The sequence below is a fragment of the Protomyctophum parallelum genome (assembly GCF_964188405.1).
Source record: "Protomyctophum parallelum genome assembly, chromosome: 5".
Classification (NCBI taxonomy): domain Eukaryota; kingdom Metazoa; phylum Chordata; class Actinopteri; order Myctophiformes; family Myctophidae; genus Protomyctophum; species Protomyctophum parallelum.
In genome coordinates this window covers 28,218,046-28,238,269 of record NC_139702.1, presented here as the reverse complement: position 1 = coordinate 28,238,269, position 20,224 = coordinate 28,218,046, and the positions used below count along the sequence as shown (strand labels likewise).

Sequence of the window (20,224 nt, the reverse complement as noted above, 5' to 3'; positions counted from 1 at the left end):
CGATTGAATACTTTATTAGCCAGAAATGTAAAACAGCGTAACAGAGTACAGTCAAAACAATTGGTCTAAAACGGATAGACAATTTTAGGCATTTAGCAGATGCTCTTAACCCCTGGGCTACAATTAACGGAAAAAAACTGAATATTTCTAAAAAATACAAACCTCCCGTTCACGGAATTAACGGAATGTCCAATCAATGTCAGTTTATCTAGGGGTTCAATGGAGCAAAAAATTAATATTTTTTTCGCTAATATCACTAATGTTGGATGTAATTTACCAAAAAAACGGCCGAAATCCGCGTGATCGTGCGCTACCGTGCACGCGCGCCGTCTCTATGTGCGTCGCTGTAAAAAAATTTGATATTTTTGCGATGTTTTGGGGTTTGATTTGAGGTTAATTTGACTTAGTTATGAAAAAATATAGCATTAGCTTAGCAATCCGGACCAGCCAAGCTAGTGGACTAGGGTCAAAATAATACCGGATGTTGTCGATCGTTGAACCGGAAGTGACTTAGGAAGATTTGTCTATTTTGGCCAAAAATCAGGCATAATGGTGTGTTTCCCGCCATCTGGTGGGCAATTCGAGAGAATACACTAGCAATGAAAAAAAAATAAAAAAAAATCATCTGTTTCAAACCACCAGATCTTTCTATTAATGTGAAAAATGATGAATTAAAAAATATGCCAATTTTGTTACCCAAACAAAAAAAATTGGGATTGGTAGTCCAAGGGTTAATCCAGAGCGATTAAGTAAGAACAAAAAAGCATGGGAATACATCACATATATATCATCATCATATCATATTTATCATGAAAGAGTTGAATATCTATATAATGAAACTATACATATAAACTATACATATATACTATACTATGCTATACGTGCTATGACTACATACAATGCAATTATAGTGCTGTCTACATAACATGCTATAAGTCTGTATCAAATGCTATCTAAGGCTACAAAAGTGCTATCTAAGGGGGTAGGGTAAGTGCTATGGGCCATGATGGAGTCTGAAAAGGTGGGTTTTTCAGACTACGGCGGAAGATTGGGAGCGATGCTGCAGTACTGACTGCAACGGGAAGTGCATTACACAGTTTTGGAGCCAGAAGGGAGAAGAGTTTGGGACATGCGGAGCGTTGTTCCGGCATTTTTAGTGAGGGTATTTCCAGCTTCCCTGCGTTGGCTGATCTGAGTGTGCGGGAGGGTTTGTAGGGTTCAATCATACTTGCAAGATATGGGGGAGCCATGCCTTTGGTTGCTTTGAATGCCAGCATCAGAGTTTTGTATTCTGTGCGCGCAGCGACCGGGAGCCAGTGGAGGGAGCGGAGCAGGGGGTGACATGTGAGAATTTTGGCTGGTTGAAGACCAAGCCAAAATGTCTCCCCCCTGCACACACACACACACACACACACACACACACACACACACACACACACACACACACACACATCCCGCAGAGTCACGGAATGAAGCAGCCTTGGGCATGTAAAAGGCAGCCAGCGAGGGGTGAACCAGGCCTTTACCGGGGAGATTTCTAGGTAGACTAGGTAGACGACCGGTCCCGTGATTGGCTGGCTCCGGGCTCCCCCGCAGCGGATTGGCCTCGGCCCCAGTCTATCATTAAATGCAAGCCAGTCGGCCCGAGGACTGTTCCAACTAGTATTCTATGAGTCGTTCAATCATTGGCCGAGCCAGGCCGATCGTCCTTCCAGGCTATGGGACTTTCTCTGGGAGGGATGGGGTCTAATCTCCTGAGAGTAGCCATTGTTTCCCCTGCGGTCTATGGTAGTAGCATACTAGCACTGTCAATTAGCATCGAACGTTTGCGCTCGTTATAGCTAAATACGGTATTAAAAAAAATAGCGGGGCTGCGGGGGGGGGGGGCTTGAGGATTGATCAAACTCTTCGGCTCTGTCCTGCGAGCGACCAGATGTCCCTCTTTGCGTGGGACAGTCCCTCATTTCCAAGACTTTTCAGGCGTCCCACAAATTGAGACCCTGTCACACATTGTGACTGGCAGGCAATTGCATTAATTACAATTTACAATTTAGGCATTTAGCAGACGCTCTTAATCCAGAGCGATTTACATTAAGCAAGAACAAAAAGCATGGGAATACATCAAATGATCAAATGCCCTAATAGTTAGTCCCATAATAGTTGGCCTTCTGCTCTCTCATTGTCTCTCCCTGCAAGTGTTTTAAGCATGTTAAAATAGCATAAAAATAAAGCATGATTTTTATGATAGCCAATATTGGGCCTATGGTCGAATATGACATCAAGGCTATTAATAGCAACTCATGTAATAAGTTGCTAACCCGGTACTCCAGATAAGTGGGACGGGGTCCCCGTCCCACTTATCCCACACATGTGATACTTCTGTCCCTCAAATGAACAGTTTGGATCTGGTCACCCTACGATTCCGTTTTCTCATGCCCCCCAAGCAATATTGAGAATTCATATAGGCTACCAGTCGTTCTCAACATGTGGGTCCCCACATGATTTGGCGGTGTCACTTCACTGTCAGTGACAATTTAAGGACTTTTAAGACTTTTATAATACCTCAAAGGCTCTAAAAGAAAAAATACCATTACTGCATCAAAACTTTCAAAAGTAATCAGCAAACCATGCTATAAAAAACTGGTTGGCCAGATTATTAAATGATAAAGAAAGAGGCAACAATTGTGAAAATAGCCGATCTACAAGTTCACAACGAGCTTGTAGATTGGCTATTTTCACAATATTGCCACAATTCAAATGAAATGGCAAATATGAAAAGTCAATTGAAATAAGATAAATGCTTTTTAACCTTCAGATAATGAACGCATTTTATTTTTCCATCTACACCAAACAAGTGATCTGCAAGCTCACAACACATCACACTGCATAACTGTTATTCACATGGAATACACATGTAATTCCCTTTGACCTCATGGGGTCATTGAGGGAGTCACCAAGCTAGATGTGACTGTAATGCCCCTGACCAATGAGTAGTGGTCAGGGTGGGCTACATGGGGGGGACCCCTTAATTTAGGCGTTTCACCAATAGCGTCCAGGAGGGATTACCCTCCAATACGCCTCAACCCCGAAGGAGAAACAGAACAGAAGAGGGGGGTGATCTCCTGTCTCAGGGAGAGGTGATCATTTCCTCTCCCTTTGGCTTACTGAAAGGTGCATTCTCAGGGCTGTTTTAAAGGAACAGAGTGATCTGCATTAATCTATTTATTTAATTCTTCCTTTTTCTATTTCCAGAGGAAAGGAAAGGAGGAAAGGAAGTACAAAAAGGAAGAAAAACAAAACAAGACAAGAGAACCTGAGGAGAAAGAAGATGAGAGACTGGGGATCGAGAGGATGACTATTGTAAAGATATGCTAAGTCATATTTTAATTAGTAAACCAATAAAAACTTTAACATCCGCAACGTTTTTGTGTGCTTCAGCAACCTCCTAACACACACACACACACACACACACACACACACACACACACACACACACACACAATTTGCATTATCCGTCCACCTATCTGTCCCAAAGTTTATGCCTTTCCTGTCGGTGCCCATCTGTGCTGCTTTCGAAGTGTTATGACGTAAGCAGTGCAGTGCAACTCATCCTCAGGATCACCGCCTCCGTTTCCATCGTGCGTTGAGATCTCACTCACACTCTCTCTCATTCACATTTCTATAGCCACCACTTCTCTCCCCATCATCCCGTTCTCTCTGCCCCCACAGCGCTATTGTGCATGAACACATACATGATATGCTATAATACGAGGGGCTGTATTTTGCGTGTCTTAAGTACCAGGTCTTATTCCCTAACTTGAGTAAACGAAAGACCTGGAGGCGTGATCAATGCTCTTTGGCCACTCAGAATAGCCAAATGGCATTGATCACACCTCCATGTCTTTAGTTTACTCAAGTTAGGGAATAAGACCTGGTACTTAAGACACGCAAAATACAGCCCTAAGTCTCTTAAGTGTGTGTGTGTGTGTGTGTGTGTGTGTGTGTCTGTGCGTGTGCGTTTTAACTAACCACTATCTGTTAGAGACTGTGTGTTACATTTTCTGCTGTTGGTGGCAGGCGAGACAAAGAGAGCTATGGGGATGACTTCTTCTGAGGGTGGCAAAGGAGGAGGAGGATAACTTTTTTTTTAAAGATTAATTGCACGTTTCTATAAATAGAGAGCTGGTCTATTTTAAAGGAGCCATACTAGAGAGGAGTGCTGCTTAACAAATCTATCACCCCCATTCAGAGACACAGAGGAGGCCCAAAGTATAAATGGAGTCCTGCTGTAAGATTTCGCAGAGACAGCAGGGCGGCATCGAGCCACGCCGATGAGAAAATGGAAATAATGAAAGGTCGCCCAAGCAGCTGAGAGAGCAAATATCTAGTAGTTTGTGTGTTTTTTTTTCCCTTTTGAGCCGGTGGTTAGTTTTTTCTATTGAGCAAGTGGTTATTTATTTCTATTGAACTAGTGGTTCGTTTTTTTTCTATTGAGCGAGCGCCAAGCGGTTATTTTCAAGTTGGAGCCTTATTTTTTTTTCACAATGATTGAAAGATTTTACCCTTTTCAATTTCTAGCATATAATCAGCACACCCGCTTATACTTCATTCATTCTCATTAGCAGGCAATTTAGACTAGTTTCTAGCAGACACACCCTGATGAAAGACATTTACAAATTGTCCAAGTGCGGTTGGTGGTAGAGTACTGCGGATGCTGATTGTAATAAATAGCAGACCTACAAGCTCGTAGCGCGCCACCGAGTGGCGCGCTACAAGCTTGTAGGTCTGCTATTTATTTATTTTTGAGCTTGTAGATCTGCTATTATTCAATAGCTAAAGCATTACAAAATGCAACACCAAAAGGGGATCCCGCCCCAAAATGGGTTAAGATGTTTACTGTACTTCACATATTACTCCGAAAATATCTCTTTTTTTGTGTGTCTCCTCAATTAAACTGCAGTTTTTGTTTACATCTTGTGTACAGTACATGCAAAGAGTAAAACTTATTTTTGTTCCAGTTCCTATACAGTTCCAGGCATCGTCGACACGCCATCCACCCAGACCGAGACAGCCCTGCAAGGAAACAGTGATCTCTCTCTCTCTCCCTCTCATTTCTGGCTGTGGTTTCTTTTTTTTCTTCATGTTGGCTCACGGCAAGCACAAGCAGTGGCACGTTTAGAGTTCAAACCACATGTTTCTTCCTCTGTCTCTCTCTCTCCAGCTCTCCGTCGCCTCCGATGGGTATATGATGTCAGGAGGTTAAGTGCATTCAATAGCCAGACCACCACTGAAACGTGCACAGTCGCATCAACTCATAAAGAGACATGCATGAATCCCCACACACGTACACTATAGGAGTCCACATGCATGCACGCACACACGCACGCACGCACGCACGCATGCACGCGGCGATGGGTATGATGTGAGGAGATTATAAGTGCAGTCAATAGCCAGACCACCACTGAAACATACCTACACAGTCGCATCAACTCATGAAGAGACGTGCATGAATGCCCACACACGTACAACACTATAGGAGTCCGCACGCACGCGCGCGCACACACACACACACACACACACACACACACACACACACACACACACACAGTCACACACACACACACACACACACACACACACACACACACACACACACACACACACACACACACACACACACACACACACACACACACACACACACACACACACACACACACACACACACACACACACACACACACACGCGGCAGCCAGCTTGGGGTGAACCAGGCTCATTGATTGAGGGGTTATAGGGGTCCAGGCCACACAGCAGGTGGGATAAGTGCTACCAGTGATTTGTTTGATTTGCTGCCCCTTCCATCCGTCCGTCTCGGCCAGCGGTGCTCTCATCCAATGGGCACCCTGCAGCGGTGCTCTCATCCAATGGGCACCCTGCAGTGGTGCTCTCATCCAATGGGCACCCTGCTGTGACCCTGCAGACTATCCTGCACATCAACTATATGCCTCCCCCCATAGTCAGGTTCAATACAGCCTGGAGCGACTGTCTCAACAGCTCTACTTCAATACGCAAAAAAGATACGGAAAGTGATCCAAATGAGAAGACATACAGTCTAAAAAATGTCTGTTTGAAAATGACAGTTTTCTGAAAAAGCTATGTTTCTGTGTGTCAGTCGCTCTTCGATTTTTCAAAAATAGCAGACCTACAAGCTCGTAGCGCGCCACTCGGTGGCGCGCTATGAGCTTGTAGATCTGCTATTTTTCAATAGCTAAAGCATAGCATAATGCTAACACCAAAAGGGGATCCCACCCAAAATGGGTTAAAATAAGCTATACTGTGCCTTGTACACAACCGAGTGATTTCCAAAAAAACTCCTTGCGCCATACATCCTCAAGCACCATTACACTCCAAATACTCCATTCCAAGGGATTCAATGTCAAAGATGGCCCTCGGATAAAGTTTGGAAACCCTTTGTTGCAGAGGTGTGTGGTAGAATGTATACGGCTATAAGGAGACACTAGATAGATTTCATCCGGGGATAGCAAAGGAACCAAAACACAGAGGGGGGAAACATTGACCGTGAACAGTTCACAGAATGACTGCTGTGAGGATTCACAACATTGGCCAGCTCCCTCCCTCCCTCCCCACGCTGTTGGCAATTCACAGCAGGGCTGAAATGAATAAATGTTTAATGGCAGATTTATAAAGTCCCTTCATCTAAAACGTATACATATGATAACAGTTTGTTGGAGCGACCGACCTGTCTCCAAAGGGACGAATCTCGGTGAAAGCTTTCCAATGCAAGCACACGCTTCACCATGACCTTCCGTTGCCTCCATGTTGCCTTCCGTTGACATACAGTCGCCCCAGAGCCGGAAGAGCTCTTTCTTTCTTTCTTTCTTTCTTTCTTTCTTTCTTGCCTTTATATCTATATGGGCCACGCCCCTACCTCCTGAGCTATACTGCCACCCCACAAAAGTACCGTTTCTGACCTGAGATCAGATTCTAAAAATGTCTTCTACATCCTGACAGTTTTCTGAAAAAGCTATGTTTCTATGTTAGTCGTTCTTCGATTTTTCAAAAATAGCAGACCTACACAAGCTCGTAGCGCGCCACTCGGTGGCGCGCTACGAGCTTGTGTAGGTCTGCTATTTTTCAATAGCTATAAAGCATAACATAATGCTAACACCAAAAAGGGGTTCCCGCCCCCAAAATGGGTTAATCTATGTATTACCTTATTAAAGTGTGTCTTTGTGAATAAATAAGGCTATTTGTATGTGATAAACAAAATTATCACCCAGCCTTGAATTCCTCATAATATGCCAACCCTCGGTTGGACACCTTCAGGCAACTATACACACACGGTAGCCTATAAACAAACATATGTGCATTATATATATATATATATACCCTCCACAAACACATGCCAGCTGCATTGCATCACCGCGATAATTGTGGCGCAGTTTGTTGGCTAATCAGGAGGAAGTTTAAAAACAGAGGAACATACGGAACAACAGATGAAAAGAATCTCCGTCCTCTCTCTCTACTCCTCCCTCTTGTTAAAAATAACAGCATGAGGCTGACAGACAATGAGCTATAAGCACAATGAGAAAGTGGCTGAGCCGGCCACCCACACGCCATCTCTCTCTGTCCTCTCTGCCAGCACTAGCTGCGCTCTCTCTGTATTCGATTACATGTTGAACCTAGTCTATACTATACATGATCTCTGTGGAAATTCCCATAATAGTAAGTCAGTCAGTCAGTCAGTTAGGTCACACAGACTCACGTTCACACCAGGATGTTTATACTGCGATTAAAATGAGTCCCGCTGCGTATTGTTGGAAAGACAGGTACTGTGAATGCTCATTAATGCTCATCAAAGACAGGTGTGAATGCTCGTTCCAATTCTGGTGCGGATCAAACAAACACATTCTAGATCGCCAAAAAAACGGGGGTCACCGCAGGTGTGAATGCAATTGCATCCTAGGGGATGATTCACCAAACAATGTGCTATTGTGGGATGACGTTGGTATTTGGCACACGAGGAGGAAGGAGAAGGCATTATTACGAAGATGTCCCGTGGAAAAACGTGGTCTAATGAAGAGATAGAAGCCCTTGGCTTATCACAAGTATGGCCTTTGTTATGACATTTATCAAAATGCTGAAAAAACACTGCAGTGTAGGATGTTTTAGCAAGAGAATAGAGCATTAAAGTGAAGAGTTTTCGCTCCGAGTACAGACCTGGACTGGGAATCCTGACGGCTCCGACTCAGATAAAAAGTGGTAGGTTTGTTTGTGTCTACTTAGACTTAGACTATTAACGTACCAGGTTTATTTAATATGTAGACTAGCTGGAACGCACACACACACACACACACACACACACACACACACACACACACACACACACACACACACACACACACACACACACACACACACACACACACACACACCCCATGCATCCACATTACCCTCACTTTGCGTCCTAACTATTACTCGAAGTATAATATTAACACCATCAGATTTCACTGTGTATACTTTACGAAGTAGACACATAGATAAAGTTCCCTACAGGTGTGAATGCGATGTAAGTCATTCCATCAGTCACACATCCAGTTAAGCTGCTCAGGTGCACCCTCAAACACGCACAGCACCATGCCACATGGGGCGTGCAAGGCGGTGACACTCTCTCTCTCGTACTTATAGTTGGTCTGCCAGGCAGTCAGTCAGCCCGTCACTAATCCCTCAGGACAGATTAAGCAAAACTGCCTCCCCCTGGCCAGCCGGGGCGCCTGATGGAGGGGAAAGGAACTGATTGGAATAACGTGTTCCTTCCACGCGACAATCAGTTTGGCTTAAGGCTAAACATGGCACTGACTTGTGTATTTATGCCTTAAAAGAAGCAGTAGAATCCTACAGAAGACACGGCTCAACCATGTTGATAGGTTTTATTCCACGCGATGATTGACACAGGGGTGAAAAATGGGTTACAAAATCGTGGGATAAAAATATATATTTAAAAAAAAAGAACACGAACCAGGTAGGATGTGTAAAATTGACGTCAAACTTCAATGCTCTATGTGCACTCCTTTAAGTGTCCTCTCCAACATGCCTTCCCCCTCTCACCTCACGGGGTTAATCCGGCTCTCCTTTTCTCTCTTCTCCCTCCTTTCTCTATCCTGCTTGTGTCTCTCTATCCATCTCTTAACATACTGTATACAGTACCTTTTTGTTTTTTTAACCTTTCCTTCTGTATTCTCTCTCTCTCTCTATCTTTCTCCATCTCTCTATCTCCCTTTCTCTCTCCATCTCCTATAATCTCGTCCAACAAAGTAAATTGCATTCCCACCAGCCAGCAGGCTTTTGCTTCTATAAATACTTGTTTAGATCTGTGTAGGTGCAATAATTGTGTGTGTGTGTGTGTGTGTGTGTGTGTGTGTGTGTGTGTGTGTGTGTGTGTGTGTGTGTGTGTGTGTGTGTGTGTGTGTGTGTGTGTGTGTGTGTGTGTGCATGGAAGCATTTGTGTGTGTGTGTGTGTGTGTGTGTGTGTGTGTGTGTGTGTGTGTGTGTGTGTGTGTGTGTGTGTGTGTGTGTGTGTGTGTGTGTGTGTGTGTGTGTGTGTGTGTGAGAGAGAGAGAGAGAGCGTGCGTGCATTTAGCCTGCAGCAATCAGGGGAGCCATCCCTGTCACCGGCCCTGTGTCACTGTCACTGTCAGAGGACAAATGATATTAGGTCTTCATTTGACTGTCAGGGAATGTGCAGGCAAGTAACCATCAAGAACCTGTATTACCAGAAACAGAGTATATCCAGATGTGGAATTGATGCATGCTTTTTGTTTCATAATTTTTATCCCAAGATTTTGTAACCCCTTTTTCACCCCTGTGTCAATCATCTAATGTGATCCTGGGCTCTACACACCCTCCACCAACCTAGTCCCCATATATGAGGGACAAGGGGAGAGCAACGGACTTGAACTCATGCTTCCTGTGTCCAAGTTGCTCCTTTACACCTGACAGGGGGTTGTTTCCCTGGTTGGACGTATATTCCAACCAGTTCCTTTCCCCTCCATCAGGCGCCTCGGCTGGCCAAGGGGAGGAAGTTTAGAGACCAGGATTACTGCATGTTTTTTGTGAGAGTATACCACTACCTACCCTAGGGGACACTGTCTTTTTGACAGTAAATCAATTTTGAGCAGATTTGTGGACATTCTATCAGACAACTGGAGTCGTTTTGAAGGGATCACCGTCGACCTGCATGTGAACTCCACTGTTGTTGGCCCTCTATTTTAACCCATTTTGGGTTGGAACTTTTGGTGTTTTAAGGCGAGACACCCCAGGTGAATAGGGAAAAAAAGTTAAATAATAGCTATCACAATGAAACTTCTCCAGTTGATTACTTATATAAAAAATAAGATTTTTTGTATTACAAGTTTTCTGAAATGATATGTTTAAATATGCAAATTAGGCATTATATGCGCTAATTTGCATACATTTCGGGACGATAAATCTGAAGATCGGATAAAGCCAGGTTCAAAAGTATCATTTCATTTTGTTGACACATTAGAGACAAAGAAAATTACACATGGGATTTTTGATATCTCTAATTATCACTCCACAAATCAGAAAATAGTGTCAACAGGCATAAAAAACCCATTTTCGGCATGTTTTTAGGTATAAAATATGATGTAAATCAGGCTGTGAATGATATATCAACAAATCCATGTGTAAATGTCTGCGGAATATAGTTATGAATGAGACTGAAACGTTTGGTGTATGTGAGTTCAACTGAAGTGGAGATTCTTTGTCCCAGGTATGAGGAAAACTTATTTTGAGAAAACGGCCTTTAAAGATTTGTATTGTAAAATTCCAAAACGTTTAATTTGAAGCCACTATTTGGAGACAAATATCTCATCCAAACCTTGGCAACAACATATAATGGCATATATCATTGGAAAGGTCTGGACCTCGAGCTGACTGTGGTCTGATCCAAATATGGTCACTTCCTTTGTACCAACAACCAATCATGAAAATAGAGAGGGTGGATTTTCACCCAGAAAAACGAGCTGTCATTGGCTAAAATAAACTATCAAAATAAACATCTAAATCTGTATTTTTAATGTGTATTTTGCTTTAGTTTGAAAGAAAACATGTTTAGGAAGCAAAATAGCAAAAAAAAAAAAAAAAGAAAAATCATGATTTCACCTGTAGTGTCTCACCTTAAACATTATAATTTAGCTATTGAAAAATAGCAGATCTACAAGCTCATAGCGCGCCACCGAGTGGCGCGCTACAAGCTTGTAGGTCTGCTATGTTTGGGAAAAAAAACATGAAAATGTGGCGCAAATACTGACATTTTATAAATTTCGACGTCAGGCCTAAATGGGTTAAGCTAATAATAATAATAAAAGTGGGGGAGAGTGTCACACACACATCTGTATCATCTGATCTGATGATTATGATGATGGCAGTCCAGCACATACAGTATAGCGCAGAGCCATTTGAATCTGAATGGAGTTGAAAATGACTGAACAGCGTTTTCATCGCGGTCTTTGCTCGCTCCAAGAACAACACCACGCTCCACCACGAAGGCGATGATGGACAATTGCCGACCAAAATTGCAAACAGTAGTCGCCCCAATTGTGGGCGTACTTCGCGGACCAGCAGTATAGTGCATAGAACCAACCAGGGCCCAGTATGCAAATATAGGGCGCGCTTATACCAGGCTATAACCATCCAAGCCCTGTATGTGTGTGTGACGTGTGGCGTAGCAGCAGGCTGCGCTGGTCTGATTGGTTGTAGGGTCTAACCAATGGAGTCCGTTTGATGAGCCATACTAATATCCATGCAGTGATATTAGTATGGCTAGTACGCGAGGCTAAGATATAGCACGGCAAATACACTCACATTTTCAGTACTTTTACTTCTATACTCCACTACACCCCCCCCCCCCAGAGGCAAATACTGTACTTTTACTCCACTAAAAGTATTTGATAACTTTAGTTACTATAGTTACTTGATTAATATTACAAAACATACAGTAACCACTTTAGCCCTATACATTTGATACATGTGAAAATAGCCAATCTACAAGCTCACAATTTGTAGATCTGCTATATTTATTTATTTTTTAAAATACATTTTATACATTTGAAAACGTTCTACTTTTAGTACTTTAACCCATTTTGGGCGGGAAGCCCTTTTGGTGTTAGCATTATGTTATGCTTTAGCTATTGAAAAATAGCAGATCTACAAGCTCAGTCATAGCCACCGAGTGGCGCGCTACGAGCTTGTAGGTCTGCTATTTTTGAAAAATCGAAGAACGACTGACATAGAAACATAGCTTTTTCAGAAAACTGTCAGGATATAGAAGACATTTTTAGAAACCGATCTCAGGTCTAAATGTAAAAAGGAAAAAAAAATAGTACTTTTTCAACCACTGGATATTGGGAGAGAAAAGGGATCATGCAGGCCGGACGGATGGATAATCTGAAATAACCATTAAATGTTTGCTGACCAAGAATGTTTTTCATCCATGATATCCCCCGATATTCCCATTTGATTGCATGGAATCCACCATTACAAACCTGAAATGATTATATTTCCTTTTCTTGCACAGTGGCTGCCTGAGGGATCACGACTTATAATCCACTTTAAATCCTACACTCCCATGTTGACCGGATCCCCAAGGGCCCTATTCTATACTAGGCCCCTTCCTGTACCCTAAATAATATCTCTATGCTAAATATCTTTGCCGATAATTAGCCGATCTACAAGCTTGTGTTGTGACACTTGTGGTTTGGCAATTCTCACCCAATTTTTATCCCAGAATAGGGACGCTAGAGGTGGTGCATGCTACCATTTTATTGTAGGTGATCACCCGTTCACCTTTTAGGTGGAAACGTTTTCAGCTAAAAGATGATGGTCATGTCTTTTGCTTTCTGTTGCTTTCTGTTCTATATGCCCTCCTCAGTTTCATATTGTGCCAGTGAAACCAAGGGGACGGCCCACTCAACTTCTAATCTAGACCAGGGATTCACAAACTGTGGTGCGTGCACCCCTTGTGGTGCGCGAAACGCCTTCTAGGGGGTGCGCGGCATGAAAAGGGTAATTTATGGTGTTATTTAGCACAAACGGCAGAATCCAGTAAGCCACTGTTGTATAAGGAGATGTATAGAGCAGCTGTGGGAGTATACAGCAGCTGCACTGTCTCAGTGCAGTGACATTTTGTGATTTTTTGCCATAATCATATTAAAAATATATATCATTTTCGGCCAGATACAACGAGACTAGGTCAGGAGGTACAGGGGGTGCACGGACAATATAGTTTGGGGACCGCTGACTCTAGACCAATCACAGCGGCAGGGTGCTTTGATTCATAACAGAGATGTGTTGTGGTGAGCGGGCGGCTCAGTGACGCCATGTCTTGCTTTTCCGAACCACCACCTTGAGCACCTAAAAGGTGGAGTCAAGTGGTCATCCGACCCGCATCACCAAACAGCAAAGCTGAGTCCCATCATGCACTCACCTGAGCGGGAGAGTACAGCCTCCGTCGATGATGCCTCTGACCCTCGTGACCTCCTCCTCCTCCTCCTCCTCCTCCTCCTCCTGCACCTGCACCTGATTGATTGATTGATTGATTTAATACTTTGTAAACAGTACAGAGTACAGTCAAACACTTGTGGCTGTATTGTGCGTGTCTTAAGTACCAGGTCTTATATTACCTAACTTGAGTAAACTAAAGACCTGGAGGTGTGATCAATGCTCTTTGGCCACTCAGAATAGCCAAATGGCATTGATCATCCGCCTCCAGTCTTTAGTTTACTCAAGTTAGGTAATAAGACCTGGTACTTAAGACACGCAAAATACAGCCCATAGTCTAAAAGGATATCATCGAAAATAAAATAAAAGTCCTTGCGGTCTTGTTTCCATTCAAAGTCCTGGGTATTCAATTCATAATCAAGAAAGAGAAATAACAGCAATAACAATCAAATCATCACAAAAACAGAATAAGAAAGACATGTAGGCCTACAGGTTGGAGTAGTCACTTGACATGCCATTTCCGCTCCCTTTGGCTCCTCCCTTAGTCAAGTGACTACCCCCCACCTCTTCATAACACTTTGTCTTTTTTTGAGGGGCGATCCTATGTCCAGCTTTTGGTGTGTGTGTGTGTGTGCACAACCTTTGTCCTACACACAAACATTAAATCCCATTGACAATGACAATTTTGGGTGTTCGTGTAAACACAAACATTGTGTAACACAAACATTGAAGACGATGGTGAGGACGCAAATTCTGATTGGCTGGAATGAGATGATGTACAGTATGAAAATGTACGATGACAAGATCGCCCCTCACTTTTTGAGGGCTATATGCCCAGCTGTGTCTGTTTGTGTTAACACAAACACGATGATTCGATTGGCTGATCACCCCATATAGCGATGATTTGACTGGCTGAGGATAAAAAAGTGAGGGCAGGGAAAGTGAAGACGCCAAAAGTGATTGGCCAGAATGACATTTTGTGACGACCTGATTGGGCTGAACACGGAACGTGACGTATGACGATAACACACGAGCGTGATTTTCAAGCTAAACCTATAATAAATTCAATATTGCAAACGTTCTTTCACAGAGAGGCTGAGTTTGTAGCGGTCTACTGTACTTGCACGATCAGCTTGCAAGTAGGCATTATGTTATACTTTAGCTATTGAAAATAGCAGATCTACAAGCTCATAGCGCGCCACCGAGTGGCGCGCTACGAGCTTGTAGGTCTGCTATTTTTGAAAAATTGTGAAAATGTGGCACAAATCTTTGAATATATATTCTTTCAGAAGACTTTTCTTTTTATTTCGACGTCAGGCCTGAATGGTTTAACTTGAGTAGTAGTATTTATGAGATTTAACCCATTCTGTTATGCTTTAGCTATTGAAAAATAGCAGATCTACAAGCTCATAGCAAGTAGGCACTCAACAGAGTGCAGTTCTAGTTATTTTTTGTGAGGATTAGAATTTTGTTATTTTTTCACCTCCTCTCCGCGTTTGTGTCGGCGTCACTCCAACAACCCCAGCCCCACCACCGCTCCCTCCGAGACCTCCACCTCCTCCTCCTCCTCCCACGCCCGCGGCGGCCACGGCGGCGATGGCGCCGATGCCTCCCATCATGCAGCAGGAGCCCAGGCCGCCGCCGCCGCCCGCCTGGGCCATGAGCTCCAGCTCGATCTCGGCGTCCATCTCGGCGTCCTCCTGCGCCTCCTTGTTGGAGTCGTCCAGGTGCTTCATCAGCACGGCCACCACCACGTTGATGAGCACGAACTGGGCGGTGAGCACGAAGGACACGAAGTACATGGGCGAGATGAACTGCAGGCCCGGGCTGCAGCCGTAGTCGCTGGGCGCCAGGCCCGGGGGGCACTCCCTCAGCGTGTCCTGGAGAGGTGGGGGACAGAATCGAATATCATATCATACTATAATTCAGTCAATGTCTGTCTGTCTGAATGTGTGTCTGTCTGTCAGAAACACAGCCGTATCTCTTAACGAAGCCCTTTTTCCAGTTTAACAAATTGTAAATTAATTATGAATTTATTAGTGAATTAAAAATGCGATAACGCACCCAGGGCGCAGTACCCCCCGCGGATATCTCACAACGGGTAAGGGCTAGTTATTATAATTAACCCATTCTGACCTGAGATCAGATTCTAAAAGATGTATTCTGAATCCTGACAGTTTTCTGAAAAAGCTATGTTTTTCTATGTCAGGCGTTCTCAAATCACGATTCTTCAAAAATAGCAGACCTACAAGCTCGTAGCGCGCCACTCGGTGGCACGCTATGAGCTTGTAGATCTGCTATTTTTCAATAGCTATAAAGCATAACGCCAAAAGGGGTTCCCTCCCGGAATGGGTTAAATCTCATAAATACTACTACTCAAGTTAACCCGTTCAGGCCTGACGTCGAAATAAAAAAGAAAAGTCTTCTGAAAGAATATATATTCAAAGATTTGTGCCACATTTTCACAATTTTTCAAAAATAGCAAGACCTACAAGCTTGTAGATCTGCTATTTTTTCAATAGCTAAAGTATAACATAATGCTTAGGTAAAACACCAAAAGGCGTTCCCGTCCAGAATGGTAGTGACAGCGGATGAGAGCTATCCTCTTCACAGTCAATGATTCTTGGCACAATCGCACCCAAATGCAATGCAGAGAAAGTCTAATAAAATGGTTAATTAAATACTGAGATATTTTAACCTTCAATATTACATGAAGAACATGTATGTTCTTTTGTCAGTATCACACTTTTGTATTTTCATAGATACGAATTTTCTTTTTATATATTTTTTATCCCACGATTTTGTAACCCATTTTTCACCCCTGTGTCAATCATCTAATGTGATCCTGGGCTCTACACACCCTCCGCCAACCTGGGGAGAGCAACGGACTTAACTCATGCTTCCTTCATGCCTGAGTGTCCAAGTTGCTCCTTTACACCTGACAGGGGGGAGTTTCCCTGGTTGGACGTAGCGCGTGGAAGGAACACGTTATTCCAACCAGTTCCTTTCCCCTCCATCAGGCGCCCCTGCTGGCCAGGGGGAGGCAGTTTAGAGACCAGGATTACTGCATGTTTTTTGAATTTTCAAGCATGGAAGCTTTTGTAGGTCACAAACCATGCCCCTTTAACCCATAAGCGAAACCCATCGAAACATGACTATTGTAATAATACAACATCGATACTGCTCTACTGTTGGTGTACTAAATGGTAAATAAATGGTAAATGGTGCATTTATATAGAGCCTTTATCCAAGGCGCTTCACATAGATTGTGCATTACATTCACCCATTCACACACACATTCATACACCGATTGCTGGCGGAAGCCATGCAAGGTACCAACCAGCACATCGGGAGCAATTTGGGGGTTCAGTGTCTTGCCCAAGGACACTTCGACATGTAGACAGACAGGAGGAGCCGGGATTCGAACCGCCGACCCATGGATCATTGGACGACCTGCTCTACCTCCTGAGCCACAGTCGCCCCTAACTGGTCGTAAGATGTGTTTACCTTCATGATTCCGTTCCAGTTGTCACCGGTGGACACCTGGAACAGGGTGAGGAAGGCCATGCCAAAGTTCTCGAAGGTGGCGTGACGACTCATGCCCTCGCACGGGTAGTCTGCGTTACACACTACGATTGGGAAGCAAACAAAATAAGGACAAATTAATCTGCAGGGAGCAGTGAAATGTTCTGTTCCAAAGATGGTGGCGGAGGGTTACATTTTCTAGCCTGGCTTTGTCAGACACACACATAGGCCTAACGTGGATTCACTCACGTTCCTCCTCCCCGCTATGAGTCTGGACTTCGGCCCATATAAGGCAGGGAGTATGCGGAAGATGCGGAAGTACTATGCTGGAGAAATCAGAAAATGACCCTGGCCTATCAGTGACTGCATTTCACTTTCAACTGTGGCAAAGCAGCCTCTGATTGGTCCATGTGTAGTTGGTGACATAACATACATGCTGTGGTACTTTCAAAAACAACAATGGCTGCCCTTGACACAAGATTAAACGTTTCCACAGAAACGATAACAGCTCTAAGGGCAGTCATTTCAGATATAGACTCCGACATGTCCAACATAGCTCGCTCACATAGAAAGTATATAGAAACCTTTAGCATGGTGTCTTTCCAAGCACTAGCACCAGCGCTGATTGGTTTAGATTAGTCTGTCTGTCAGACTGTCAAGGCAACTACTTGCGCTCACTTTTCAAGCTGCCTATGAGACAAAGTCCAGACTGATATACGGGGCGGAAGCCAGAGTGAATCCACATTATTAGTATGGCCAAAGCCAGGCTTTACATTTTCTTAACCACTTAGCGCACTGCATCATGACATGACGTGTTGTCCATGCCCAGTGGTGGAAAGTAACTAAGTACTTTTACTTAAGTACTGTACTTGAGTACAATTATGAGGTATTTGTACTTTACTTGAGTATTTCCAATTTCCAGTACTTTTACTTCTACTCCACTACATCTCAGAGCCACAATTTGTACTTTAACTCCACTACAATCATTTGAAAACTACTTTGGAGATTTTAATTTAGTTAGAAAACATACACTTCAACCCCATACATTTCGGCATTTGAAAATAGCCGATCTACAAGCTCACAGAGCTTGTATAGATCTGCTATTTTCAACAGATTTTGTACACATTTTGAACTTGTGAAATGGGACATTCTGCAACTACTTTTTGTAGTACATTTTGATGCAGATACTTTTGTACTTTTACTCAAGTACATTTTCAATTCCGTACTTTTACTTAGTAACGAAGTAGTTCTAAGTTGCAGTATTGGTACTTTTACTTAAGTAAAACTGTCCATGCCTCAAACAACTATTGATCTTGTCTGGTGATCTTCTTTACAAGCTCATGGCACAATAGTTATATTTTTAAAACTTTTTGTAGACATGATTAAAGAACCTTTACTTTTATGCCCCCTCCTTTTGAGTGCTCGGATCTATCCTCTTTCCCAAGTGTTGATCCTATAAAGCACCAATCTAAGTTTTTTACTTTTAACCCGCGGTTGATCTCTCTCTGTTCTGTTTTTCTATTCTATTTCTGCTAGGAGACATGCATAAAGCCTTGTCAACGTCCTGTCAGCTGTTTGCCGTTTTGCAAATTGAAAACAATAATCTTGTTGACATCCTCTGTGGCTTAAGCTATTATTAATAACTATAATAACTAATTTCTCTGCGGTGTCCCATGGGCAAATGTTGCAACGAGGAAGTTCACAAAGCTTGGAGAGTTCATTAACGGCGAGCTTTGTTTGAGGCGTGAAACAGTTTTAGGCTTATAGGCTTTGTTAAAAACTGCAGGCACATCCAATTTGTTCCTCAAATACAATCGTTATGGCTGACTGTCCAATTTACAAGAGATCAGATCAGATTTCCGTATTCAGACATCGCCAACCTTTTGGCATTGATTCCTGTGTAGTGATATCGTAAACACGTCATGTATAGGCGTGAGTAATCCTCAACTTTCGCTTAGTGGGTGGAGATCGAGGCCCCCAAGGCCGCCTGGTAATCAGAAGGTCAGTGGTCTGCCCCAGACCGCTGTACGTGTTGAAGTGTCAGCTATCCTCCCTGAGCGCTCATCATGATCATCTTTAACAATGTCCCCCACAGGATTAATAAACGGATATACTTCTATCTCAAGACACTAATTCGATATACAGTACAAGATCATGTGTGACATAGCATCGCAGCACAAGCTCATGTGTCACATATATAACTCTAGACCGATTCAGAAACGAGTCTCATGGTCACAGGCAACGTATTTCCTGTAGGCGGAGACGACATATCTACGGTTTCCGCGCACCTCCTTCTACTACAGTGAATGGAAAAGTGACTTTAATGCTTAGTATGAGGTATAAAGTACAGCAGCAGCCTTGTGTTCCTAAAACAGAAATATTGGGTATTGGGTAAGACTGACGTTATGTATCTTTCAGGACCTTTCACTGCTTTGTCTCAACCATTACTATACAGTATGGCTCTGGTCTCAGCCACCGGTAGATATTTTGACATTCCGTTTTTTTTTTTTTTTTTTATGTTGCCACTACTGTTGGAGCAGCCATAAACTACACAGGTTCATCCCGATGTTCTGGGCATCTTTGTAATGTTAGTGTTAGTAAAACGCAGGTAAAAGAGTAACGTTTGAGGCAGACTAACATCAGTCACTTTTCCATTCACTGTAGTAGAAGGAGGTGCGGGGAAACCGCAGATATGTAGACTCTGAACAAAGCCTAACAGTTGGACCATGTGGACAGACTCTTACCTAGCTCTCCAAACAGCTCCACTCCCAGAGCAGCATAGATGAAGAACAGCAGCATGAAGAGGAGACCCAGGTTCCCCACCTGTCACACATGTACAAATCGCCAATCAGGTCACATACATAATGAGCTCATACATACAGTCATAATCACATCGTCAGTAACAGAGACACGCTTTGTAGACCTTAGTTTGATCAACTTTTTCAAGTCAAGGGCCCCTAAATTGAAATGTATTCGGGCCGCAGACCCCGATCTGAAAATGTAGTCATAATCACATCATCGTCAATAATAGAGACAAGCTTTGTAGACCTTTGATTGTTTGATTGTCAAGCCAAATGTTCAATGATCCTGTATATAATAGTAAACCTAAACTTTTTCAAGTCAAGGGCCCCTAAATTGATATGTATTCGGAGACGC

At 43.3% G+C, this 20,224-nt stretch overlaps 1 protein-coding gene across 1 annotated transcript in view; it reads right to left on the bottom strand.

Moving 5' to 3' along the window:
* Positions 1-20,224, bottom strand: part of LOC310858302 (voltage-dependent T-type calcium channel subunit alpha-1I-like) — a gene marked incomplete at its 3' end in the record, with an annotated part of 208,422 nt that overhangs the window by 19,146 nt on the left and 169,052 nt on the right. Inside the window, 4 exon segments of the mRNA XM_083764409.1 lie at positions 13,530-13,615; positions 15,078-15,423; positions 17,051-17,172; positions 19,813-19,891. Coding sequence (XP_083620535.1) covers positions 13,530-13,615; positions 15,078-15,423; positions 17,051-17,172; positions 19,813-19,891 — 633 coding nt within the window.